Source organism: Platalea leucorodia (assembly GCF_965183815.1).
Source record: "Platalea leucorodia genome assembly, chromosome: 2".
Lineage (NCBI taxonomy): Eukaryota > Metazoa > Chordata > Aves > Pelecaniformes > Threskiornithidae > Platalea > Platalea leucorodia.
In genome coordinates, this window is record NC_138824.1 from 92,355,192 (window position 1) to 92,382,708 (window position 27,517).

Here is a 27,517-nt window from a genome sequence, read left to right on the forward strand (position 1 = left end):
TATAATTTAGTCCATCTTCCAACCAATGCAATGTTTTCCCTTTAATATTGGTCAATAATATAAGACAAACCTTCTTTTTATTTTACCTTTATTCATAGTTTTGTCAGATATTTATAAGGCTGAAAACATCGCAATTATGTTTCTGACCCAGCAGAAGGAAAGCTATTCAACTTTGATGGCATTTTCTCCCCTTCCTTGATTCAAAAGTTCAGACAAATCTTCCTTGAGAAGGATTAAAGAAACCTACGGCAAAATTGGTTTCAGACACACAAACTAATAGCCACTCCTGGGAACCAATTTAAACAGGAATTATTCCTGTTTGACACAGTGTTTTGGCTTCATAAGGACCGTTAACAAGCTTACAGCATATACCACTAATTTCATGAAGGTACTGGTTGCTAGGATGTCATTCTACTATCAATTACTTTTCTTGTCATTGCTGACATCAATATGCTTACAGGAACAAACTAACTTCCCCATTTCCCTCTTTGCTTTGAAGAATTCTTGCTTTTTGATCTCCACAGAATACAAATCCTGTTTTCTGTCTGCTGAGGTTTTTCCCTGATGCTTTGGAACAGAATGGTTATTTCACTCTATTTTGAGAGTTAAGATAGCATCCCCATGGTTTTAATGTTTTATACTTCCATTTTCCATCAGCTGCAAGCAGGATAGCATCAACATTTTGTAGGGTTCACTATTAACAAAAATAGTTAATAAAATGGTTGTTGAACTACCATTAACTATTTATCTAATCCCATTGCTAACTGATATTCCAAAAGAATGTATAGCTACTAGGAATTTGCAGTCCTCCATGCAAGTCAGTAATTAAGAACAACAGATAGTAAAGTATTCTCTTAATAAACCATTTAATGTTATAGTAGACATTTAGCTGCAAAAGTCTGGACCGACACTCTTAAACTATGACTTAATAAATTATTATCATTTAAATCACAGGTTGTTCACATTTATATTAGCTCCCAGAAACAAAGATATAGAGAAAAAGCAACGCAGTTATGTTAACCAATATATAATTTCTTCTGTGAAAAGATCTATGCTGAAAATTTGAAGAACGTCAGGTTCAATTTTTCTTAAAAAACAAAGAAATATTGAAACGAATCCTTCAGAAATGTTATAAACAACTTGTGTTGTCATTTCAAACCTTAGAAAAGATAACACACAGATTACTTCAAAACAATTTAAGCAACATACTTGAGTAGGCCAACAAACTTGAATCAGTGTATCTTCTTCTTGCTTTTATTACAGATACATAGCTGATGCAATTACAGGTAGGATTCCTAGTCAGATTCAAGTCTAACTAGTGATTTGAATCTCAGTACCTTCCTCACTGATTGTAATGAACCAGCAGTCTTGCTCTGATTACCATTTTGTTCCATTTGTCAAAAAGGGGAGTAAAGGTAGGTAGAAAGAAACTACAGAAATGCTAAATTAAATTATTTATTTGATTATATACAGCACAAGTCCATATTTGAATGATACAAGTCTCATCACCGTATAAAGCCATTTGATCATCATACAGCATGGTAGCTGCAATTGTTTGTCAATTAGATAATTATATGATTGAAATATTGCAGCCATATGCACAATATTTAAGCAAACCAATTTCTTCCTGTGCCATTACTGTACAGCTCCAAAATCATGCTAGCTATCTTGCAGTTTCACCCTTCCCTTGGAGATTTACTACAATTTCTTACAAATGATACAATTATGTGGATGGGACTTAATTTTTCTAACCTGCGGTGCTACATATCAAAAATTTTGCACTTTCAGCAGCCTTTAAATGCATCCCACCTACTCAGATAAACTGAAAAGAGGGTGTTCAAGAAATAGTTACAATATAGGACATAACAGTGGCTTCTCTGAGGCATTAATGCTTCCTACTATGATAAGGTCAACTAGTTCTTTATTAAGAACAGTGACTAGCAGCGAGGTGTCTAAATTTAGGTGTTTCTACATCACCACTGGAGGCAACACTGGGGCTGTCAGAAATGCTCTTTTCCCTTTCCACCTGAAGTATAACTGTCCCATAGCTCTGAGCACATCTCTTGTATTTGCTTTCCTCCCATTAACATGTCTCCATTTCCCTTCTCTTCATTAAATTATTTAGTTTTCAGGCTCTATACCTAATGTAGTATAAGCCTCCTCTTCTCAGCCAGGGTATATGCTTCTGCTTCTAATAAAGAAATAAACAGGGAGAATGCCAATAGCAGAGGTTTAAAGAAAGAGGATAAAGTCATAGCAAGTAAAAGAAGATCCTTCTCAAATCTGCTCCCAGAAACCAGTAGGTTAGGATCTTCCTTGTCTAGAGACTGCATCTAGATATTTCACTGAATAAAACTGATGGACCTAACCTTCATGAGTTTGTCTAACTTTTTTTACCTAGTTAACAGTTTTATCATCCAAAGTGTCCTATGATGGCTGAGTTACATAAGTTAAACATTGTGTATGAAAAAATACTTCATTTGGTTCAGTTTCTATACCCTGCCACAGTTGCTCTATTAACTTTCTGCAAACTATTCACAATCTTATGTACCTGTCATGTCCCTTAACAATCTCTTTTTTAATTACAGGAAATTAATTTTTTTTAAGTATCTATCTCTATAAAGAAACTGTTATATCCTTCTGATCATCCCTGTTTTTCTCTCTCTTTTTTCCCTCCATCCCTATTATATTGTTTTTTGGGGTCACTAGAACTGCACACAATATTCAAGATGTGTACACCATAGCTCTTTAGAAAGGTATACTGAGGTTTCACATTTTGATGCCTATTTTTTTCCTAATGATTTCTCTTTCTGAATGATGCTGAGCACTGGATGGTTTTTTCATTGAATCATCCACAAGGATCGCTATCCTCTGACATGGGGACATTTATACAGCATCTTTGTGGGTGATTCCCTGGTGTCAATAAGGCTTGAGCTCGCTGTAGGCTTTGACAGACTATCCCTCTTTTATCTCTCTGCCAATTTTCAAGAAACTCAAGTGGACTGTACACTCTTTAAGACTTCCAGCCATACAGCTTGTTTTCTTAAAAAATGGCCAGTGGTTTCAAATATTGAACAAGGTCAGATAAACAGGCTTAGGCATCGTTGCATTAGTCTTGTTTTCTTTTAAAAGCAAGGAAAAATTAAGTTGGCCAGGTGGCATAGCAAAAGTCCTGGTTAAACAATAAAAACGAACACCAAACGTACAAACACTAAACACCAGCAGGAGTCTCTTGTCCTATAGTAATGAAAAATATGGCAGCTGAGAAAGTGCAGGAGAAAATAAGTCATTTAGTTTGGGATGTATTGTTACAAATCATGAAAATGTGGCAGAGAGAATGGCAGATGCATGTCATTGCACAGAGGGAAAGCTGAAACACAGAGGTAGTATTATGAAAGTAAGAAGCAGAATGCAAGCCTTGAGATCAACCACACATAAAAAATTAGAAAAACATTGTCAGCTAGAGACAAAACACAGCAGAGAGGTTAAAGAGGTGAAAAGATGGACTAAAGATATAGAAATAAGAAGATTGTGACCACTAAGATAAATGATTACAGGGGTATCAAAGAAGCTGGAGTACAAATTTTAAGCTCTGAAAGTTGGTCAAAACCAGGTCTTGGTAATTTGATGAAATCAATTTCAATTAAGTATATATGGTGAAACCCAGGCTACATGAGTCAAGAAAGACTGAAAGGTAATGGAGTCAACATTCATGTACAATCATCTATTCAAAAGTTTTACCTGCATTGGTGACAAGGACTGAATGGAATTTGGATTGGCAGAAAAATTAAAAAAGAGACAGAGCAAGAATAATAATCATTATTCTACTTTGACAGCATATCCTTGATACAGTGATAAATACAGGGAGAAGTACAGTACAGTAAAGACTTTATCCTTTCCCTGCCTGTGTCTCATCCAAAAGCATTATTCTTGCTCCCACATCAAGACAAATTATTTAAGTTCTGTATTTGTTTTGAAGCTGAGTTGCCTAGAAAAGCCACCAAAGTAACATTCCTTGCAGTATTACATTTATTCGTAATGATTTTACAGTCAAAAGTAACTTGCAGCATTCCATATAATTCTGACTATGTGGAGATAAAAGGGCAGTAAACTTTGGTTTAAATTTCTTAGCTGAAGCTTGTAATCTTATGTAAATCACTGACCAACTTCTTAAGCAACATTTTCCTCCGAGAATTATAGGAATATTGTAATTTAATCAAAACAATGAAAGAGAAAATATTTTCATTTCCAAAAGTTATCACATACATCACATCTTTATAATTGCATATGCGTGCAAAAACATTACCTTAAAATATGTACATAACCAGTTTGTATATTCGTTTACCCTTTTCACACATAATTGGCAAACATATCCTGATTCTTAACTGACTAGGCTATCACATGAAAACCACTCACAGAACATACTTTCTATTCTTACCAGTTCATTAACCAGAATGACAGTGCAGTAACGTTTTTCCAGATTAAAAGGAAGAAAGTGAATGTCTAAGCCTGCAGAGCTTCTCCCTTCCAAGAACAGTTTTTCCATTGGACTGAAGAACTCATGCAGGAGGCTGGACTGGTCAGCTGTTAAAATAAGTTTAAATGGTTGTTCAGATACAACAGCACGGGTTGTAAAATAATGTAGCTGCCTGCATTTAAATATAAGGATACTGTACACAGCCTCCTGTAGTAATCAGTCTTTAAGGCACACTTGTAAGCAGTAATCAGTAGTTACAGTTACACTTGTGCAAATGTGCTGCAATATTGCATGCTGTATTATTTAAATACATTTTGCTAACAACTTGTGGTTTTATTCTGTTCACTGAAACAAAACTGAGGAAAACAGACAATTCTCTCCATCAAAAAAACTCCTTAAGGATGCACAGCCTATAAGCAAATGACTCCTCTTGCCAGAAAGAAGAGTACAGTTTACTACTATTTAAACAAACAATCTTGCTTTCAGTGGGAGTAACTATGTTATGTTATAGTCTGAAATTCTCCAGAATGGACAAAAACCAAATACAGGAAAGCTTGTTTTCTTTGCGGTGCTTTCACAAAATCATTATGCTGACAAAGAGCTTCCTTCATAAGACACTAGGAATCTTAGGGTTGAATCTAGCAGGATCTGACTATTTTCTCACTGCATGTTTTTCATCTGCTGAGCATATTTTGATAGTGCAGAATACTTTAGAACTGGACTTTCATTCAACCTTGGCTGGTTAACCTTCTAGGAAGTTCAACAGACTTAAGAATAGAACTGAAAGTGCAGGCAAAAGAAATGAGTGACTATCACATAAAAAACCTATGTCAAATTCTGGCCAATTAAATAAAACTGATTCACCCCCCAAAAACACCAAGAATCAAGCTGAAGAAAGGCCTAACCACAACCTGCCTTTTCTCTCCATAGTCCACATTCTTTTCCAATCAATATAGGAATTTCCCAATATTTACGCTTCAACCAACAGTTAAGTTTGATATGAATTTCATGTTTCCAAAGCCTACACAAACAATGACCTGAAAAAAAAAAAAAAGAAAAAAACCCCACCAACAGGACCCAAGTCCCATTTTTACCCTTTCATCAAATAGGGTAAGGCAGCCCTAACAGGAACTAATTTTTGACTAAATAAGACAGTAACTCCCAAACTTATCTCCTGTTCAAGTGTTCCCCATTCAAAGTATGCCAAACTGTGGAGCAGACTAAATAAACCTTGTGAGAGCCCTCTCTCCTCACTTTCTCCCTCTGGACTCTGTGAAATTAGAACAATTGCCAAAGAAGTAACATTAATTAAAAATTTAGATTTTTTTTGACAGTTTTCTTCCTTTTTATTATGGCTGGTTCAAGACAAAAAAAAAAAAAAAATCGTAATTCCTATTACTCTCCACTTAGGACTCTTGACCCTTAATAGTACGTATTCTCTCAGGTCAGGGTGTAAAACATGCAGAACACTCTTATTTAGGTTTTGTTCACCATGTTATAGAAAGAATGATGGGAGTGATGAATTATTCCCAAAGCAGAAGTTCACTTCTACAAGAAATGAAAACTTTTTTTTTTTTTTACAAAGACCTGAAATACCATCAAAAATGTCTCTGTAGCTCCAGTCTGATTGAAGCCATAAAAACTTTCACAAGCCATTCACAGATTGGTGCAATAGTTGTACCTCACTTTGTTACTTAAGGTACATACTTTTTATTTTTATGAACTGTGTATTAGTTGGTTGTTGATCACATCTCAGAATACAATACAAAATAATAAATATATCTAGAAGGGCTAGATTATTCAGATTACAAATCTGCTTTCAATATGACTTAATGGAAACACAACAATATTTTCCAAGAGGGCAAAATTAATTTCATAAGGCCATTGTACACATTTTCCTCAAGTGGACTTTCAACAGTCTCAGAAAAGGCTGTAGTTCTAGATTCATACATTTTGACATAACTGTTGACAGACATCTCATAGGAAATAAGAGGAAGAAATGCACAACCCCGGTTGATGAGTATTTTCAAAAATAAATTAGGCAAACTACAAAGGCTCCACATCAGAATTCCATGAAGCCAACCCATGGGCCCTTAAAAGAAGAAAAATAGATTTCTTTTTTTTTTGTTAATGGCAAAGTCACTAGGACTACAGTGCAACTTTAGAGATAATTTCACTAAATTAAATATATCAGAAGACAAACTATCCTATAAATAAGAGTTACTGAACATACTCATAAATAATAATTACTTTAGATGTCAAAATCTTTCTCATGTAGATACTCTAATTTTGACTGTAGTGACACAAGAGGTATTATATAGAGGTACTTACAGCAATTTAAGATGTTCTCTTCATTTGGATCTTCAGGCAGTGCACCCTTTTTACAATTTAATATATTATTTTCAGAACTACAAGGAAAAAATAAAAACAGAAGTAATACACTAAAGCTGGACATTTCTGTTAGTAATAGCTTATTTTCCCTTTTTATGAATAAATACTGGAAAAGCAAATGTTTAAAAAACAAAACAAAACAAAAAAAACACATTTTGGAACCCTCTACCTACCAATAACATTAAATACCACCTCCTCCACTTAGGTTAGTAGTCATATTTCCACCAGAGCCAGAACATGCTCCCTTCAATCAACCTGTATAATATCTCTGCAGTACTCATATAAGCAAAATTCCATGTTAAAAAAAAAAAAAGCAATTATATTTTGCCAGTCAAAAGTACTCCTGCCCAATAACACTTTTTGTGTAATTCAGTCCCAATTGTTCTCTTTATCATTTCAATATTCTGTGGGGCAAGACAAAGAAGAATTGTTCCCTGGTAGATAATGAAGTGGAAAGGCCTTGCATTCCTCTGATGCTCTCACTTGTCTTCCTTTCAGTCTTTCCAATTTTAGAAATATATCTAAATACCTGCAAACCAAATTCCGTTCAGATGCATTGTGCTCACTCTAGGAGTTACATTCATAGACCTTGTGGACATGCCTTTGGACTGCGGCTTCTCACTAAAACTGATTTGCAAAAGTAACAGTCTTTCCTTGCCCCTTATCAGAACACACTTCAGATACCAGATCTCCTCTTACCTAAACTTTTTTTTTAAGCCCCAGTTTTTTTCTCTAGCTCTCTCTACCTTCTTTCTAGCTCAACAGTCTCCTCTTTTTAAAGAAGAGGTAAGCATTCTACTTTATTCATGATAACTCAATTGCCTTTTCCAGGTACCATGAGCTCCTGAGAGCTAACTGAATCTATTAACTTTTACCTGCCTACCTAGGGGCCAAAATACCTTTAACTCAACATTAACATTTAGAAACAGTAAAAATAAGACATCTAAACTTAGATTTTATTTTTTTTTAACATTAATTGTAATTCTTGGTATATTCTTATATGTTATAGAATACTAGATTTTTTAGGGGGCGATATATACTTTTAGGCAAATATTTTATGTTTATGAGCTTAATTAGAAAACATATCAGCAGCTCATATATGTAAAAAAAAGGAATTATCTAGTAAATGAAGGTTCTAGCCTATGGCTTTGGAAAGTCTGTTTATGTCTCAAGCACTTTACTGGAAACCTTGAATATACTACTAGTCATTATGCTAGAGTCAGAATTCATGGTTTAAACTCTACTCTACTCTAAATTTTAGCTCTGTTTCTAATACCATCTGGAAAGCAACTCTGTCCAGTGAAGGGGAAATTCAAATTGTAACTGCTCAGCAATGGTAATTCGGGATCAAGGAACAATCTGGCATGGAGGGCAAGGCGGCTCAACAGGCTGGAGGCAGGAACGCCAAAGACAGAACAACTCCCTGCAAGTGAGCAAAGTTTCCCTTGCTGAAGAGATAAGAAATGACGCAGCAGCATCTTGTAGCAATGGATTGTTGGAATGCAAGTGCTCAGGAGCCACTTTTGGTAGACAGAGTTGGTGCTGGGGGATGAACCAAACAGCGGGTTAAGGTGCCTGATGCTGATGCTCACAGGATTGCTGCTGGTGCAAGTGTATACAAGGAATCGGCTCGTGTCACATCTTTGCGGACTCCTTGTAGAACCGCTTATGGCGATAGGTCTCTGCCCAATATGTTTGCTCATTAAATCTTTACATTTAAGCACAAATGTGTGTTTAATTTGACTCAAGGGATACAATAAAAATTCCCCAACACCAGTTCAACAGATGTCAAATAAAGCTAACAAATCCCTTTTTTTTTGTTTCCTTGCTTAGGCCTGGAGAAATACAGGAAACCCAGCTCCTGTGTAGTGCTCCACTGATTTAAACAGAAGTCTGCGTTTATGTGGGGGCGACACTACCAAATCCTAAAGAAGGTGCAGGCCTTAATTGCTTTCATTTCCTGAAATACAACACTGTTGAAATGTTATCTCATTTCAGTTTTTCCAATTAAAATATTACTGGTTTTATTTCTGTTGTTGTTGTTAATTTGTTGTTCAGTGCAACTGCAGATTTCTGGCCTCAGAGACATTAGTATTCCACCATTTAAATTAGAAAATTTTAGTTGTGGGGAATATTATTTTAAATGTAACATATTATGATTGAAATTAATTATTCCTCTTTTCCCTTCTTTGTCCACTTAATAAATTGTATTTTTTACAAATAAAGAAGTAGTAAACTCTGGATCTTGCCTGGAAATGCACGGAAGTTCATCACTTGGAAGTTTGCTATTTCAATAGTAAAGGAAATCAGAGGCTCATTGCTTTATAAAGTCCTATATTTAACCCCTCCTAGGCAGTAAAGTCAATAGAGCACTAATAAGAGCTATTTTTTTACCTTATTTTTTATATTTCATTTACATATATTCTTAAATGTGGATACTTTAGTTACTGCATAGAATATTAACAGTTATGAAGACCACATTTTATAATCTTCAAGTCAACCATTTGAATAATTCCTGTGTAGTGCAACATATCATTAGCTTTAAAAGATGTCTTATAATTTCCTTTTGGAATGTAAAACAGTAATGTTTTGGGGTTTGTACTACTACACCTCAACAGTAAAAATGTCTCTAAATAATTTGGAAAAGCTTATCACTAAATGCAACTTTCTAATTTAAGTATTTGAAATAAATACTTCTATTTTTCAAGACACACTTTTTCACTTCAAGTTACATGCATTTCAGTAAAGTCTTTAAGGTACTTAAATAATCTCACTATGCACCAGGATTTTAAATGATGATGTATACACTAGGCCATACAGTGGATTGATTTGGCATCCTTCTCCCTGCTATTCATATTTATAACTCACAAGGGACAGATAAACGTTTTAATTTATAATTTATTATAAATATATAACAAATTCAAAGACAGCTTCCTGCATGTTTTCTCTATAGATTTTTATTTAAAAATCTAATTTTGTAAATTCAATCTTAAAAATAACATGCAAGGTCATATTTATTTGTTTATTCATTTATTTCTCTAGTTTTTCAGATAGCCACATTGTAATTGTAAAAAACACATCACAACACATCTTATTATAAAACTGGCATGACTTTATACAATGTTACCTAACCTAACCAAGCCCCAGGACAGAAATACGTTTAAGAAATTTAATAGGAAATATACTTCTTTTGTTATTTAAGGTAAGATATCCCTTTTTTAATGAATGAAATCAGTAAAGCTAAGTAAAACAAGGATTTTACCCTAACCCTAATAAATGTTGAGTGATCCAAATTCAATCCAGTAAGTGCAAGATCCAGATTTAAATCATCAGGAAAAAAAAAGTCTCATTGGAATCCCACAATTCTGTATACCAGGGATTCACAAACTGCAACAAATCAATAGTACACAAATTATTTAAAACTTGTGAGCCATGATTTTTTTCTTACAGGAAACGGAGCACAATTATTTAAGAAAAAGTGCAACATAGACAGTGGAACATTTGCATATTTCATGGCTAAAAATAGGGGGTTGATGTTGCCACTATCTCTACCTGGTGTAACTCATTTCTCTTACTTACAGTGCTGATTTCCAAACAGACCGAATTTGGCATCTTGCATTTGCCTTTCTCAAAATCTTTGTCTTTTTAATATTGGAGTGGAAATGAATTACCAAAAATAGGTTTTCTCTAAAATACTCCATAGATTTTTCTCTTTTTTTTTTTCCTTCACAAGAATTATTACACAAGAAAAAAACACTTGAAATTTGCTTTTATGCACATGGTTTACAATGTTTCTGCTCACAGAATAAATATAAACTGGGACATAATTTTCCATGATTTTCTGCGCGAAGGATAATTTTACTCTTGGTTCTTTGAGTAAGTATTGGGAATTTATACCACATAATGAGGAATTAGAGATGTAAAATCCCCATGTTAATGTATAGTTCATGATCTTGCTAGGAAGCATCAACTCTCGTAAGAGAAGCTTTTTAAGCAATTTCTACTAAAAATAATTCTCTTCTTGTTTTAGTTAATTTAGTTCACATGCAACGTTCATTTCCGCAATGTTATAGCCCTGAAAAGAGGAGATAGGAAAGTCTGGGAACAGCAAAGCTTGTGCTTCTGTACCTTTTTTTTTTTTACACCAAGGCTACAGGAACGATCTATATTCACTAACAGTGCAGTTAATCATTCACAAGGAACGTAATGCAATCAAGGGTTTGTCTGAGAAAGGAGTGAAGGGGATGAGCCTTAACCTAAACACCTTAACTCTGTTCATGACAACATTGCTTTTCAAGTGTGTTTCAAAAGAACAGATAATACTTGAAAAAACAACTTACAACAAAATCTTTGCTTATTCTTATCCCCCCAAAGCAAATTGTGCTTCTTACCATCATATTTCCTAAATATTACTTTATAGTTTTTTCTGTCCTTCTTCACAAATAATTTCTACCAGTGTTGACAGGAGTTAAGACTGTGCAGTTACATTTATGGAAGGAGAGTTTTGTTTAATTTACAACAAGTACAGAGCTCATAGATGCTGAAAACTATACTGTAATGTATCTCAAAAAATACTGCATGTAGAGTTTCAGCTCTAGACTCAGGTTTAATATTATCCACACATAAAAGTCATTCTCCCCTTGCAGTAAAATTTGATGAACCAGCTTATAGCAAACAATTATTACATACAGCATTTGATAGCTATTGGGTCTCTCTTAAAATAAATAGTTAATCTTGCTGGGCTAAGAAAAAAAATCACAACCTTAAATAAATGGACTTGTAAAATTCTCAGAATATGTTACCCTGGAGATTCATTTTAATACCTATACTTAAAGGCTATTTTTCAGAAAGGAAAATGATCTCTGAGGTATGCAAGTACAACATACTATTTATTCTGTACTTACAAATAAGTATCTCACATAAAAATACAAAAATACAAATTTTATATAAAATGTCATCTCTTTCAATGCTTTATCTTTGAATGAGAATGACAAGTCATGATTGCAAAAACAGAGACTACAGCAGAAGAATCACTATAAAAATAACAAATTGCTCAAAAGCTGCATGAAAAAATGATAACAATAAGCATACTACATGGAAATACATTACACATTGAGAATGTACACAATACAACATATTTCTTCACTGGGGTGAACTATACATTGAATAAGTCCTATTTTCAGAGTTGAATGACAGAGAAACTCATTGCACTGATTTGACATGGTATTGAATGTTTCTCTCTGTAAATATATTCTCACCCCAATAAAGAAAGCACCTGCAGATAAGTGAAGGGAAAGGGAAATAAAACTGTGTTGTGGAAGACACGTACATTGTGTCTCATTCTTCTATAACAGAAAGAAATAGCATCTCATGCAATAATAAAAATAAAAGAAATATAGTTAAGATCAGGAAGGTATAAAGGCATGGTTATACTCTCAGTTTGGCTCAATACATCCCCTTTCAATACAAAGAGAAATAAGGAAATTGATTAGGCAGAACAGTTTACCACTGCCACAAAGTAAGTCTACACAGACAGTTTGCTACACCTGGATAAGGGCAGTCCCCAGGGGCAGTCCCCCAGACTGAGGGATGAATGGCTTGAGAGCAGCCCTGCAGAGGAGGACTTGGGGATATCGGTGGATGAAAAATTAGATATGAGCCAGCAATGTGTGCTCACAGACCAGAAAACGAGTCATATCCTGGGCTGCATAAAAAGAAGCATGGCCAGCAGGTCAAGGGAGGTGATTCTGCCCCTCTACTCTGCTCTAATGAGGCTCCACCTGGAGTACTTTATTCAGCCCTGGGGTCCTCAGCACAAGACAGACATGGACCTGTTGGAGTGGGTCCAGAGGAGGTCCACAAAAATGGTCAGAGGTATAGAACACCTCTCCTATGAAGCAAGGCTGAGAAAGCTGGAGTTGTTCAGCCTGGAGAAGAGAAGGCTCCAGGAAGACCTTGTTGCAGCCTTTCAGTACGTAAAGAAGATTTATAAGAAAGATGGAGAGAGACTTTTTACCAGGGTTTGTAGCGACAGGACAAGGGTAACAGTTTTAAACTAAAAGAAGGTAGAATTAGATTAGACATAAGGAAGAAATTGTTTACAATGAGGGTGGTGAGACACTGTAACAGGTTATCCAGAGAAGTTGCGGATGTCCTGTCATTTGAAGTGTTCAAGGTCAGGTTGGACAGGGCTTTGAGCAACCTGATCCAGTGGAAGATGTTCCTGCCCATGGCAGGGGGGGTAAAACTAGATGATCTTTAAAGGTTACTTCCAACACAAACAATTTTATGATTCTCTGGTATTAAGCCTACGGTAGTGTCCTATCACACCTTACGCACCCATTATTCTTCCCCATATTAACACTGAAGTCTGCTGTATAAAACATATCACTGCTGAAGAACCCCAGGCAAGCTCCAGCATCAAGCTTATGCATGTGCTGTGTAGACACAATGGCAAAGAATCAGCTGTCTACTTGTGAGACTAAGCACATTATCTCACACTGTGGATCAGGCCTCTAAGTCTGATAACTCAGGTATTAGAAGTGATTCAGTTTATCAGGGGGAATGGTGACCAAGCAACTTCACAAACTGCCTCTCATTTGTTTCGTTTTTTTTGCAAACACAACTTGTCCCTTCCAAAGCAAGGTTATTTCACTGTGCATTAAATGAACAAAAAAGTTCTGCAAGAGTAAGTTACAGGTGAGTGTTGGTTTAAGAGAACACCTCTCAATTGCTTGGTACAAAGACCTGGTTGAGACAGAGAAAATGGCAGGTGTGAATACTTCCAATTCATTCTTGCCATGGTTTAGTCTAACCAGTTCAAACTTGTAGTACAAATTACTTACATACTTGAGCACCAGTGAGAAACAGTTTAGTAGCTATCACTTCTGAGTTGCCAGTTACCTCTTCCTACATAGCACCACAACATGGCAAACCCAGTCTCTTTATCAGATGTGCCAAAAATCAAGATCAACAGCAAAATCATCTACGCAGTCAACACAGATAGTCTGCATACATCATCATGTCGTCATAGCTATACATGTGCAATAGTGTGCCTTTACTCCTCAGTCCAGGGTCCAAACAAGCCAATAACCCTGTTTGCCATCCAACAAATTCTCAGAAAATGAAAATTACTTTGCTTTCTGTATTTGGAGCTGAATTTACTAGATGACCTTTGTAGTTCCTTCCAGTTCCAGATTTTATATATTACCAAGGCAAAGAAAAAACATTAAAAGTACCAGGCACCATGGGGAAATCTGAAGTCCACACAGCAGCAACTTCATCAATGAACTTTAGAAGACAGAAGCAAGCAAACGTTTTATGAGAGAGAGAAAGGATAAAAGGAACTTCTTACTAATACACTGAAAATACTGAAACATTTGAACAACAAAATTCACATCTAAGATATTTGCCCACGCTCCACTGGATAGTTTGTCATCTCAGAGCAAAGACTGGGACAGAAATAAAACAGGAGCTGCCCAAAAGAGGTAGTATGCCTTACATTAATATAGATCAATTTCTAATATATCAAATATTGATCAGAATTGTGATGACTCCTGATAGTATATTTCTAAACAATATTTTCTGAAACAACAGGTATTAATGCTGTATCACATAACCTGTATTACACAGAGACACAATGGAGCCTTTTAGATCTTCATTTTTTCTTTATCCTACCAGTAAGTAAATAAAGGTATTCTGTTTAACGTAACTCTTTCCTTTACACATGAAACTTCTTAGAACAAAAAGTATAAGAATAAATTTCAGAAAATTAAAAATATTTGGAATTCCTGGTATTATGTCTGGTTAAAAAAAAAAAATAAATTAACATTAAGAAGTGATACACAATATTCTGCAAAGCTTGACTTGAAATTTTTTCATTAATGGCACATTTTTTGTTTTGGAATGAGTTTTTCTTGATATAAAAATATTTTTCCACATTCACAGCTTTTTTTGCAAATCAATCTGTGCAATCATGAGCCATCCTTATGACTCATGGACACTAATACATACTCTAAACTGCTTAGTTATGGTCTTAGGATAGGACTGTTAGTGAATCATTAGTATACCTTTATCACTTCCTAGTTTTAGAGAAGAAAATCTATGAAGGAAAAGTTGGCTGTTAAATGTAACCTTGAACTTTTACTGTCATTCAATACTTTTTTTTAAACAGACATCATTCAAAATACCAACATGCTTGAAAACTACATATGGGCAGTTTTATATTAGAATTCCTGGGCCATGTGGCATGCATCTCTCCACCTGGTTCTCCTTCTTCCACAGGGAGTAGGCCATGCTGGCACACAGATGTAAGCCAAGGATAATAACTGAAGTGTCAAGGGCTTGGAAAAGCATGGAAAAGCATAGAAAAGTCTGTAACTTGAAAAAAATCCAGGCACAAGTATCACAGTATACTTAAAAACTATGCCAACTGGATGAAAGGAAAAACACTATCCTTCTCCCCAAACATCATTCAACTCCCCATGGACAAAAAGGTCTTGCCTGCAAGCACTGAATGACACCCTGCCTCAGACATGGGCCACTGTTTGATTTTTTAACTTAGACAGCACTGTGTCCCAGTAAGGATATAGTTTTTCTGGGCTCTATCTTCAGATTGGAATATCTTTCCAGTCACAGTATGATGAGCCCATGCCACAGTGACTAAAGGATTGGTCTCCTCTTTGGTATGAATGACACCATTTTGGGTGCCTGTGATACTGCCAGAGGGGAAAGGTCATAGGTAAGAAGGCTACCTGCCAGATAAAGCTTGTTACAGTGAGATCTAAAATGGGGTATCTAACACATCTGGGGACACAGTATGAAAACACAGAATGAACTATGAGACTGAGGAGATGCACTTGGAACTGCATGGATGATTAAGCAGTTAGGATCAAAGCATGCAAATGGCATCAATCGTGTAAGCACAATTACATAGAGTATAAGCACTTTTGCGCTTATGGACCACTTAGAGCAATGGGCCCCATTTTGTAGAAGGTATTTTCTGGATTTATCAAAAGAATAAAAATGATTGCAAGTACAATCTTCTTACTGATCAATTATGAATTGCACACATACTAATTTTTTAACACAATCTCAGACATTTGTTATGCTTCATTCAAGAAAAAAATCTTCTTAAAAAGAGCACTTAAGTGGCTTCTCTTATCACAGATAACAGACTCATAGAATCATTTAGGTTGGAAAAGACCTTTAAGATTATCAAGTCCAACCATTAACCTAGCATTGCCAAGTCCACCACTAAACCATGTCCCCAAGCACCACATCTACACATCTTTTAAATACCTCCAGGGATGGGGACTCACAACCACTTCCCTTGGCAGCCTGTTCCAGCGCCTGATTACCCTTTCAGGGAAGAAACTTTTCCTAATATCCAGTCTAAACCTTCCCTGGAACAACTTGAGGCCATTTCCTCTTGTCCTATGGCTTGCTACCTGGGAGAAGAGACCGACCCTCACCTCGCTACAACCTCCTTTCAGGGAGTTATAGAGAGCAATAAGGTCTCCCCTGAGCCTCCTTTTCTCCAGGCTAAACAACCCCAGTTCCCTCAGCCATTCCTCATAAGACTTGTTCTCTAGACCCTTCACCAACTTCGTTGCCCTTCTTTGGACACAGTCCAGCACCTCAATGTCCTTCTTGTAGCAAGGGGCCCAAAACTGAACACAGTATTCAAGGTGCGGCCTCACCAGTGCCGAGTACAGGGCCACTATCACATCCCTGGTCCTGCTGGCCACACTATTCCTGATACAAGCCAGGATGCTATTGGTCCTCTTGGCCACCTGGGCACACTGCTGGCTCATATTCAGCTGGCTGTCAACCAACACCCCCAGGTCCTTTTCTGCCAGGCAGCTCTCCAGCCACTCCTCCCCAAGCCTGTAGCATTGCATGGGGTGGTTGTGACCCAAGGGCAGGACCCAGCACTTGGCCTTGCTGAACCTCATACAGCTGGCCTCGGCCCATCGATCCAGCCTGTCCAGGTCCCTCTGTAGGGCCTTCCTACCCTCCAGCAGATCAATGCTCCTGCCCAACTTGGTGTCATCTGCAAACTTACTGAGGGTGCACTCAATGCCCTTGTCCAGATCATTGATAAAGATATGGAACAGAACTGGCCCCAATACTGAGCCCTGGGGAACACCACTTGTGACCAGCCACCAACTAGATTTAACTCCATTCACCACAACTCTTTTGCCCCGGCCATCCAGACAGTTTTTTTACCCAGTGAAGCATATACCCGTCCAAGCCATGAGCAGCCAGTTTCTCCAGGAGAATGCTGTGGGAAATGGTGTCAAAGGCTTTACTAAAGTCTAGGTAGACAACATCCACAGCCCTAAGTGGGTCACCTTGTCATAGAAGGAGATCAGGTTATTCAAGTAGGACCTGCCTTTCATAACCCCATGCTGACTGGGCCTGATCCCCTGGTTGTCCCATACATGCCACTTGATGGCACTCAGGATGATCTGTTCCACAACCTTCTCCGGCATCGAGGTCAGACTGACAGGACTGTAGTTCCCCGGATCCTCCTTCTGGCCCTTCTTGTAGATGGGTGTCACATTTGCTAACCTCCAGTCAACTGGGACCTCCCTGGTTAGCCAGAACTGCTGATAAATGATTGGAAATGACTTGGTGAGCACTTCTGCCAGCTCCCTCAGTACCCTTGGGTGGATCCCATCTGGCCCCGTACACGTGTGTGTCTACATGGTGTAGCAGGTCGCTAATAATTTTCCCTTGGATTATGGGGGCTTCATTGTACTCCCTATCCCTGTCTTCCAGTTCAGGGGGCTGGGTACCGCCAGCCTGACTATTAAAGACTGGGGCAAAAAAAGCATTAAGTACCTCAGCCTTTTCCTTGGCCTTTCCTCATCCTTTTAGAAATATTTAAAATTATAGCAAATCAATACTGGAGATTTCTAAAGACTTAAGATGCCCTCAAATCAATTTCAGTAAGAGTGATGCCTGGATATATGAGAAAATTACACTTTTTAGACTGATTTATTTCCTAGGGATAAATTAAGCCAAAATATGCAGGATGATGAAAAATCCTTTTCTATTTCAACAGCTTCTGATACCTCTAAGTACAATATACTTGTAAAATGTGTAGACATTGATGGAGTTACCAGAGTGGCTCTATTATTATTTCTTTCTTTGTAAGAGGCCTTGGACGGTAGTTTTAGAAAATCACTGTTTTGTTCTAAGAGAATTTTTAATAGGAGTTATACAGTTTTCAAGTTTATTTCTTCTCTTGCTTAAATTGAAGATGGAGCCCTTTACTCTGGCATATGCTAATGGAATTTGAGTTCTAAATATTATCTATCTTCCCCATCAGAATTGATAGCATGGGAGATATGAATATTGATTCTTTATCACATCACATTTTGAATTACATTCAGAAAAGACCAGGTGTCTTTTCAGCAAAAAATATGAACAGAAGTAATGTCCAATCAAAGTGGTCTAACCTTTGTTTAGTAGGCTGAGTTTGGAGATCTTATCAGAATAACTGGTAGTTATGACCAGACTCTTTCTCTAGCATGCATTACATGAAACAGGCATGGCTATTTCCCCTTGGATACAGGCCTTGCTAAACATATCTGCAGGTTTTGGACAAAAATCATTGTTCTGATGTTGGCTGCACATTTCAAAACTAACAATCATTAATCACTGGAGGTTCACCTATTGTAGCACATCCGGTAAGTGTAGCTTAGCTGTAAGTGCACAAAGCACACAGGACACTGACAAACATTGCAGCCCACAGAACACAAATAAGGGATAGAATGGCATTGAATGCATCCACCTAAAATGTCTACCTAATAGTGTTCTGGTGGCTATAGTATTCTTTCTTGATAGTATTTCTGGGCTGGAGTATTTTTCACATGTATTGTGAGAGGGCTGCTCATGGTGTATTTTCAAAGAGAGATCCTGCCTCTATGAAATGAAACCTGATTGGTCACACTTTGGTTATCTTTCATGTAAGCTGACTTCTTACTTCTGTTGGGGTTTTTTTAGCTACTATACTATTCCAACCGATGACTATAAATACTACTCTATGAATAAATAATTATAAAACATGGTTGAAGTGACAGAAGACTAGAGAAATGGATCTCTGTATATAAATCGCCCAATGTGTGAATGCAAAATCTATCATCAAAAAGATTTAGAATTAACACTTTCAGTCTATGACTGAAAGATAGAGTTATTAAACTGTCAATTATTAAAACAGTGCAATTCTTAATATCTGGCAAGTTCCAAAAATTGTTTCAGATATTTGTGTTAGGTCTTTCTCTATGCTGGGCCACTTCTAGAGAGTGCCACAAATTTTAGTTCTCAAATCTTTTTGATTCTTTCTTTCTCCTTTAACCTTGACTATCAGTGATTCTGATTTACATCTCACCTCTTCAATGTCCGCAAAGATTTCTGCCTGTTCATCTAAGCTTATTGGTATTTATCTCACTGCCTAACAATTAAAGACAGTGAAGGCAGAAATAACTTCTTTCAGAGTATGTCTTAAGCATAGATCTTTGTTTATATCTCTCCTTGACTCCCATTCCAACTCCTCTGTTTTTTATTCTTTCCCATTTTATTATCTTTACCACACTTACTTTGAACTGTCCTTCTCCTTCCAGATTTCCTATGTTAGAAAATCTGTTCATGGTCAGTTAAGCAATAATGTCTAGATACAAAATTAACTTATATCAGTATATCTGCACTAATAACCTCTTATTCTGTTTTTGCATGTCCAGGAGCCTACTGAACCTGTAACTTTTTACACCTCAGCACAATTATAATTCTATAGACTGTCTATTTATAAATAAAAACTTGACCTTACTGCTGCACCTTCAAATATTTCTACCTTCTTCATTCCAAGAATGAGAACTAACCCTGTTGTAATGAACTGGACCTAGTTTTCAGCATTTCAGTCACCTAAGTCAACACAGTTGTCCCTATCCCAGATCAACAGTTCACCTTTCAATCCTAGTTTCTCTAACACTTTTTCCAAATGGCATACTGCACCCATTTTTATCTTTTACACCATATTAGTCTTTTCTCCACTGTTCGAGTAAGTTATATGTAAAGTGTTTTAAAAATGTTACATAATTCTATGATATTTCCATGTCCTAACCTATAATTCTTTACAATGGGTATGCACACAGCTATACACAAAGATCTAATACTAACAGAATTGTATAATTCAATGTATTATAATTAGCAATTGCCATTTAAAACTCACCTGAATGTTTGCTCTTGCTTTACTTTCCTGGCTTGATATACTTGCTCTGGCTGTGTTAAGTAACTTGTGGATTCCAGCAAAATGACCCTGGAGTATGGCAGTACACATAATCACCACATTTTTAACTTGCAGAATGAAGATAAAACTCAGTTTATTCTAACTTTTAAATGAAGGTTTGTTAAAGGAGCTTATTATTTTCAACTGGGGATACTTTAAAAGAAGTCTCAAAAAAGATTTAAACAGATTTTTTAAAAACTATTTATTTAATAATTTATTAATTCTTCTTTATGTAATAACTTAAACATTTTGCACAATTTAAGCTATGTAATTTTTAAAGTTCATGTAAGCATGCAAAATCCTGAGACACTTATTCAAGGGTTATTGGGAAAAATCATAAACTACTACCTCATCAATACCATAGGTTCATTTGTAATCATAGGGATGGTCTACAGCCATGTCATGACATGCAGACCAATTTTCCTTTCAAAAATTTAAAAAAAAAAAAAAGAAAAAATTAAAACCAGAAACATAACGCCCATTTCAATATTAAGACAAAGTATACTTATAGTTTAATTGAAAATAATTTTCTGAAATGTAATTTATACTATGATCTGTACTAAATTAAATGATTGAATAATTGAGTCATTTACATTTGAAGAAAAAAGCTCAAGTAATTTTATTTTGCTTTTGTAAATAATGACTCTATTAAGATAAATTGTGATTTCTCTGACAAACCACAAGCAACTGCTTCACTTTAGTTTTTCCTAGAAGATTCTGATCTTCTCTCATGTACCTTATTTGGTTGATAGAATGGGTAACATCTAACAAACCGCCAAATGCTAGGCAAGGACTAATTTAGGGTGCAGTATTTACAGCTTTTGGAGCTATCTGACATTTGCTAGATATTTGACATGAGGTCAAAGAGGTGCTCATATTTTTAACTTGTCCTTTTCTTAAATCATACTACATTATACACCTAGTTTTAAGAGTTTCAGGCCAGTTTTCTGTAAAAGAGCTACTTTCTTGGTATCACAAGTGGATTTCCTAGTGTTATTTGCAACTAAGCAATGCACCCCCTGATGGAACACTAGATAGTTCAAAACACTGGAAACATGATACAAAGAATTTTTTATTTTAGATTACTGGTTCAAATGTTACCCAAATTGATAATTACTTCAAATAGTTGTCAAGAAGCTTTTGAGTGATACATATAAAATTAAATTACTTTATCACCTATAATCTATTCTTTCCAAGAGAGTTATCCACATCATAGAACTGATTACAGGCAGTCTCACTGACCACGTCAGGCACTTTAAAAAAAGACAGAAGCTAAATAAACTCATATGATTCCCACATAGGAGGCTTATGCCAGAGCACACTGCTGGAGCAGTGGAAACAATCCTGTTACAGGTGGCTATACCAAACCTATTCTGTGGATGAAAGAGAAATTTAATTTGCAGCGTATGCAATGTGTATATTAAACAGACCAGTAAAACAAGCTAAAAATGTTATGGAAAATGGTTCTTGTAAACAAATGAATGACATAAACCAACGTTTAGCTCTACAGACTAAAGACACAATGCGGAGTCAGATCACATAAACAGATTTTAAAGGGGCACAGCACTCTCTTTCTTTTGTATTAAAGAAAGCAACACTTTTAACTGCAGTTGTTACATCTATGATGAATACAAATGAAAAATTAGATTAACTGATAGTGATGTGAGCCCCAAGGCAAAAGCATGTTTTTTCTTTTCCATGCTTAATAATTTAAACAGCAGGATAAAGCAGATTGGGGAAAAAATAACCAACTATTAATTACCATGGTTTGTTTCTCTTCAGAATTCTGCTGGACCTCAGCCAAACACAAAAATACAAGCAAGGTTCATGAACTCCATTTGATTAAAACTCTAGCTTTATTGCTTACACTGAGATGGAGTTCAATTAAGGCTTATTTATTTTCTTTATTGATTATGACAGCTTCCACTTCATAGTGCTTGTAACAATTTTGGTAATGTAAATCCCCATAATTTAACCTTAAGCTTTTACATTTTTAAGGAGAAGAGAAAATTATGGAAAAGAGTTGATAAAACAGCATGATTATTATAGATGTGTCTTTACAACATTGTCTACCTGAATATGCCATCATTTCTGAAGGGATTAGTAACATTTAGGATAACTTTCTTCAGCTCATAACATGGCGATTTGAATTTTAATGTATCCTAAAAAAGAGTAATAATTTATATCAATATGAAAAACTTGCAAAACTACATTCATCTAGAATACATGAACATACAGGAAAATATTACAAAGAAGAATAGAACCATGTATTTGACCACTGGTGACTACAAAATTAACATAATTTAAATGCGAGGCTTTGTTGCCAGCAAAGAATGTTAAAGCCTATTTCTTTTTAAACATGCATTAAACTTCACCATATTTTAAACGCTCTTCAAAGTGATAGCACAGGGCCAAGAACCAAACTATCTTTTTGCCTTCTTATCTTTCCATGTCCTCTATTTTATTCTCTTCCCCAACCTTCCTTTCTAACATCAGTGTCTATTACTATGGTAGAGAGCGAGTCATGGAAAAAAAACAAGAATCGCATAAACACCATCTAAGTTCAGAAGAGGATCTATCCAGATGTGCTCAATGAATGTTTGATAACAAATGATGGAAAACATGTCTATCTCTGCTCTGACTATTTCTGGGATACATCTTAAATCTAAAGACTGTCTAAAGTTAAAAAGCACAAATAAACCTAGCAACATCTAACAAAAGTTTGCTGTTCGACTACATCTGACAACTGAAATCATTAGGCTGAAGGGGCCTATGAACACCTCCGCAATGGAATTTCTGAAAGCATTCATATGCTGAAAGGACTCCAGATTTATTTTCAGAGCAATCACTGCAAAATTTTTAAAATTATTTAGGATCCAAGTGTGATTTATATCCTTAGGCATCTTAGATATTCCTCTAGGCTTTTCTCTCCATGTACCTAGGCTAATATTGGAAACCTGAAAATTCATAGGTCAAAGGCTAATGCTGATGGTAACTCACATTTTTATTCTTACCTCAGTTCACTTTTGTTTGATACAATGTACAGATGAACAATATTTTTATGACAATATTAATCATACACACATAAACTTACAGCAGGTTCAATATGCTTGACTTCAGATTTAAGAGAGAATGTCAGTGTGGCACCATCTATTCCACCCACAGTCTTTGAGATAAGTAGCAACACTGCTTCAGCAGGGCGCAGAAAACGACTAGTGAATTCCACATTTATACTTGTTTGTCTCCTAGGCAAAATAATAATGATAATAATAGTTTAGTTAGGCGCAAAATGGTGACTCAGAAATTACTCAGAAATGTCAATTCAGGAGCACATTTTAGAGTCTTTGTAAGGTAAGGGGGCTAGAAAAGAAAGTAATTTATTTCTTTTGAAATACTTTGTTGTTGTTCAATCTTCCTAAGAACACCTTAAAGCATTCTAATACAAGAACTATACAGATAGAAAAAGAACAATATTGAGTCCTTACTGCTTTTTATGACCTCAGCATGTAGCTTAATTTTTATTCCCACACACACTAGCACAGGAAGTTCTCTTTCCTTATAGTATTACCCTAAGTTAACAACAGATTTACTTTGTGATCCCCTATTTGAATAGATTTTTGTGAGTTAAACAGTCAGACATTCTGTTATGCATGTTGTGAGACAGATCTAGATGTTCTTAATCAAATCCTCATTGAAGATTGAGAAAGAAATGAGTAAAAAAACCCTTCAGAATAATTACTAAAGCTGAGTAATTAAGGGGTGGAAAAACCAAAGTTCTCTCGTACAAGCAACAGCTCAAGTCTCTGATGGGAAACTGGAGAAGGGGAGACCACATCATAGAATGAGAATTTAGACTAGGTAAGAGTTAAGTTTAGACTTAATTTGCATTAGTCCTGCAACTAAGCAAGATCAATAAGAAAAGCTTAGTGGCCAAAGCTCACACTTTGAAGCTCTCAAAATCACTCTCTGATTTTGAGATTAATGTCTTAAGACGGCATGAAGGTCAGAAAACTTGTAGTGTGTAGGATTTTTCTAATATCAAGAGAACAGTAGAATCTAAACATATTCTGCCTTTCTACACATATGACCCAAGTAGAGGGAGCTTTCTCTAAACAGAAAGAGGCCTATATTTTTGGAGTTGTGAGTAGAATATCTCAAAATACATACCAAAAAGTCAGCTGACTGGTTTACACTTTCATTGTAATGCCATTCTATATAGTTAAATAAATTTTTAAATTTACCCCCCAGCAAACTGTATGAAAGAGATGGCAGAAAGAAAATATCCTCTAGTGAAATCTTGAAATTTCTTGATTTACTCAAGCTGATATTACTTACATAATACTTCAAAGGAATTATTAAAATATAGGAAAAGGTTATATTTATAAACTGCAGATTTGTTAGTTGTCTTTCTGGAAAAGAGAGCAGATACTAAAGTCAAAATGAAGCTTCTCCGCAACCCAAATCAGCCTTCCCCATTAAACAATTAACAGGAACTCTGCAGGCTGAGAGAAAAGAATTAAAACAGAGGTGGAGGGAAATTATGTGTGATTTATTGGTCTTCTGCCAACTGGGAATTCTAAAGCAGAGGCAATCAACTAATAGTGGTATGTGAAATATGCCTATTACATATTGCATGTGTATATACTTACACAAGTAAGTGGTGAAGTAAAGGACTTGTAATAGCAATCACCATGCCATGTCTTCAATGGAATCATGTTCATTTACATTTGGTTCACAACTTTCATAATAACAGCTACTTTTTCAAGTGAACTCAAAGGACACATCTCTTCATGTAAGTTGAGCAATTACAATGATGGCAGAAGGTCTATAAACTTATTTTGATGGAAGCAATGGCAAGATTTGGCCCTGGGTGGCAGCTGCTGTTAAGGAAATTTTCTGGGAAGACCTTTACCTCATTCTTATGATGGACCAGGGAAAAAAATTAAAAAAAAAAAAAAAAAATATATATATATATATATATATACAGCATTCTTACTTAAAACTACTTTGGGACCTGAGAACTGGGTGGTGATAAACACCAACATCTTAAAAAAAAAAAAAATTGGGGAAGATCAGGAGAATAATGGACCTTTAAGCCTCAAACCTATACCATGCAAGGTAGTAGAAACAATTATAAAGAATAAAAGAATAGGATAAGTATAAATGATATCTACTATAAACAAGATCTACATAAACGAGATCTAACTGGCACAAGTCAACATCTGTAAAATGTAGTCCTGCCTTATAAACCTGTGGGAGTTCATAAAAGGAGCTCAACAAGAACATGATCAAGGGTGATTTAATTCTTCTATTTCTAACAAAATCCCTTTCTATAGACTTACAAGGAAACTAGCAGACAGGAAAGAAGCAAGGAAAGAAGCAAAGAAACATAATGTAGGAACTAACACTTCCTACTATGTAGGAAGGCCATTAATGGAGTCCTCAAGGGTCTGCGACAACTGGAAAGTAAGGAAGTTTACTGATGTTCTAAGTTGCTCCAGGCTGCAAGGACAAAGATTGACAGTGCAATGATTGCAGGACCTTATGAGACAACAAAATGACAGGCAATTCAGTGCACATAGATGTAAAGAGATGCATACAGAGAAAGCAGTTCTGTGTTTACATAAAATTATGGCCTCCAAGCCATTATAACTCACCATTGAGAACTTGGGATTTGTGACAGATGGTTTCATGAAAACATCAGCAAAGTGCTGGGAAACATCCAATAAAGCAAATTAAATGTTAGGAATAATTAGAAAAGGAACAGACAACAACATAGATCACCAATAGGCCACCAGATCCCATCCAAAGGGCTCAAACCTTAATTACTGTTTGTACCTCTTTACCTCAAAAAGGATACAGCAGAATTGAAAAAAGCTCACCAAACCGCAGAAAGGATGACTATAGGTAATAGAATGAACCCAGCATGATGTCTAGCTTAACACCTAGGATAAAGGAGTATGATATTGTCCAGAATTCTTCCTAACGCCAAAAGTCTCAGGATCTCAGTTCTGAGAATCGATGATAAAATCCTGGAAGTCCTGAAAACCTGGCTCTTACAGCTTTCATGTGTCTGCTGCACAGACCCCAAACATTACCATTTTTGACAGAGCTGAGATAGATAGATAGATAGATAGATAGATAGATAGATAGATAGATAGATAGATAGATATATTATACAGTTGATACACTGTAGGGGTCAAAGATTCTGAATTTCTTTATCAGCTCAGTGTGTCCCATCTTTCAAAAAAGCAAGCAATCAAATTCTCTCCCTTTTATTTGTTGTACTTTGGTGTAGGAAAAGAAAGATAAAAAGTTGCTTGGCAGGATCAAATTTGCAGAGTTTAAGGCCAGTAGAAATCACTAGATAACACAATCCAAAGTAGTAATACCTTGCAGGCCATTATGTGCAACCCAGTCATCCTTCAATCGCTTCTGATAACTACCATTTGGCAGAAGCATTTTTCTGAGAAAGCACTCCGTATTATCTGAGGCAGAAGGCTGGATTAAATAACTTTCTGAGGTCACTTCCTGTACTATTTTCAATGTTCTGTGATTTGCAAAACTCCTACAGTTAAAGAATTTGCCATTCAGATAAAGTTTCTTCCCCTCAATAGGTGATCACCTTCACTACTTCCAGGTTGAATTTGTACAACTCCAGCTTCAAGCTGTTGTTCTTATAAAAAGTTTTATTCTGTATTTTTTGCAGTTAAACAGGTCCCTTTCCCAGGAAGGTACTTTTAAATATTGATCAAGTCATCTTCATCATTTTTCTTGTTAAGATACGCAGACTGAGTAACTTATAGGTATGTCTACACCACATAAGAGAGCTTAGAGACCTTTATGCTATTACTGTTGTGAACTGCAAGTCTATATGACACAATGCAGTGCCCTGGAGAGTGGGAATCTCAGATCAAAGCTTAATTACATTATACGCAAGGTCTGACACTCAGCTACACTGAGAATGTTCTGATGCATCCCAAAAGCCAGAGCAGAACGACAGATTTCCCTGATGTTCAGCTGTTTAAGATTAAAGCCAGTTTCATCTTGGTCAATTGATACGAAATATTCATTCTTGACAGACAGTGGGTGTAGGTGGCAAGGTTTTGGTAGCAGGGGACTGTAGGGGCAGCCTCTGTGAGAAGAGACCGGGAGCTGCCCTGTGCAGGAAACAGGCAGTTCCAGCTGGCTCCATAATGGACCCACTGCAGGACACAGCTGAGCCCATCAGCCAAGCTAATGGCACCTCTGTGAAAGCATATTTAAGAAAGGGCAAAAACATCAAAAAGGCAGAGGAGTGAGGAAAAGGAGTAAGAAACAGCGGTGAGAACATCAAGGTCAGAGAAGGAGAGGGA

At 36.1% G+C, this 27,517-nt stretch overlaps 1 protein-coding gene across 1 annotated transcript in view; it reads right to left on the reverse strand.

The window, feature by feature from the left end:
• Positions 1–27,517, reverse strand: part of CFAP47 (cilia and flagella associated protein 47) — a gene marked incomplete at both ends in the record, with an annotated part of 347,065 nt that overhangs the window by 201,038 nt on the left and 118,510 nt on the right. The window contains 5 exons of the mRNA XM_082336357.1: positions 4,439–4,584; positions 6,809–6,885; positions 20,106–20,192; positions 22,236–22,324; positions 23,257–23,407. Of these exons, the coding sequence (XP_082192483.1) occupies positions 4,439–4,584; positions 6,809–6,885; positions 20,106–20,192; positions 22,236–22,324; positions 23,257–23,407 (550 nt within the window). The remainder of the gene's footprint in view (positions 1–4,438; positions 4,585–6,808; positions 6,886–20,105; positions 20,193–22,235; positions 22,325–23,256; positions 23,408–27,517) is intronic.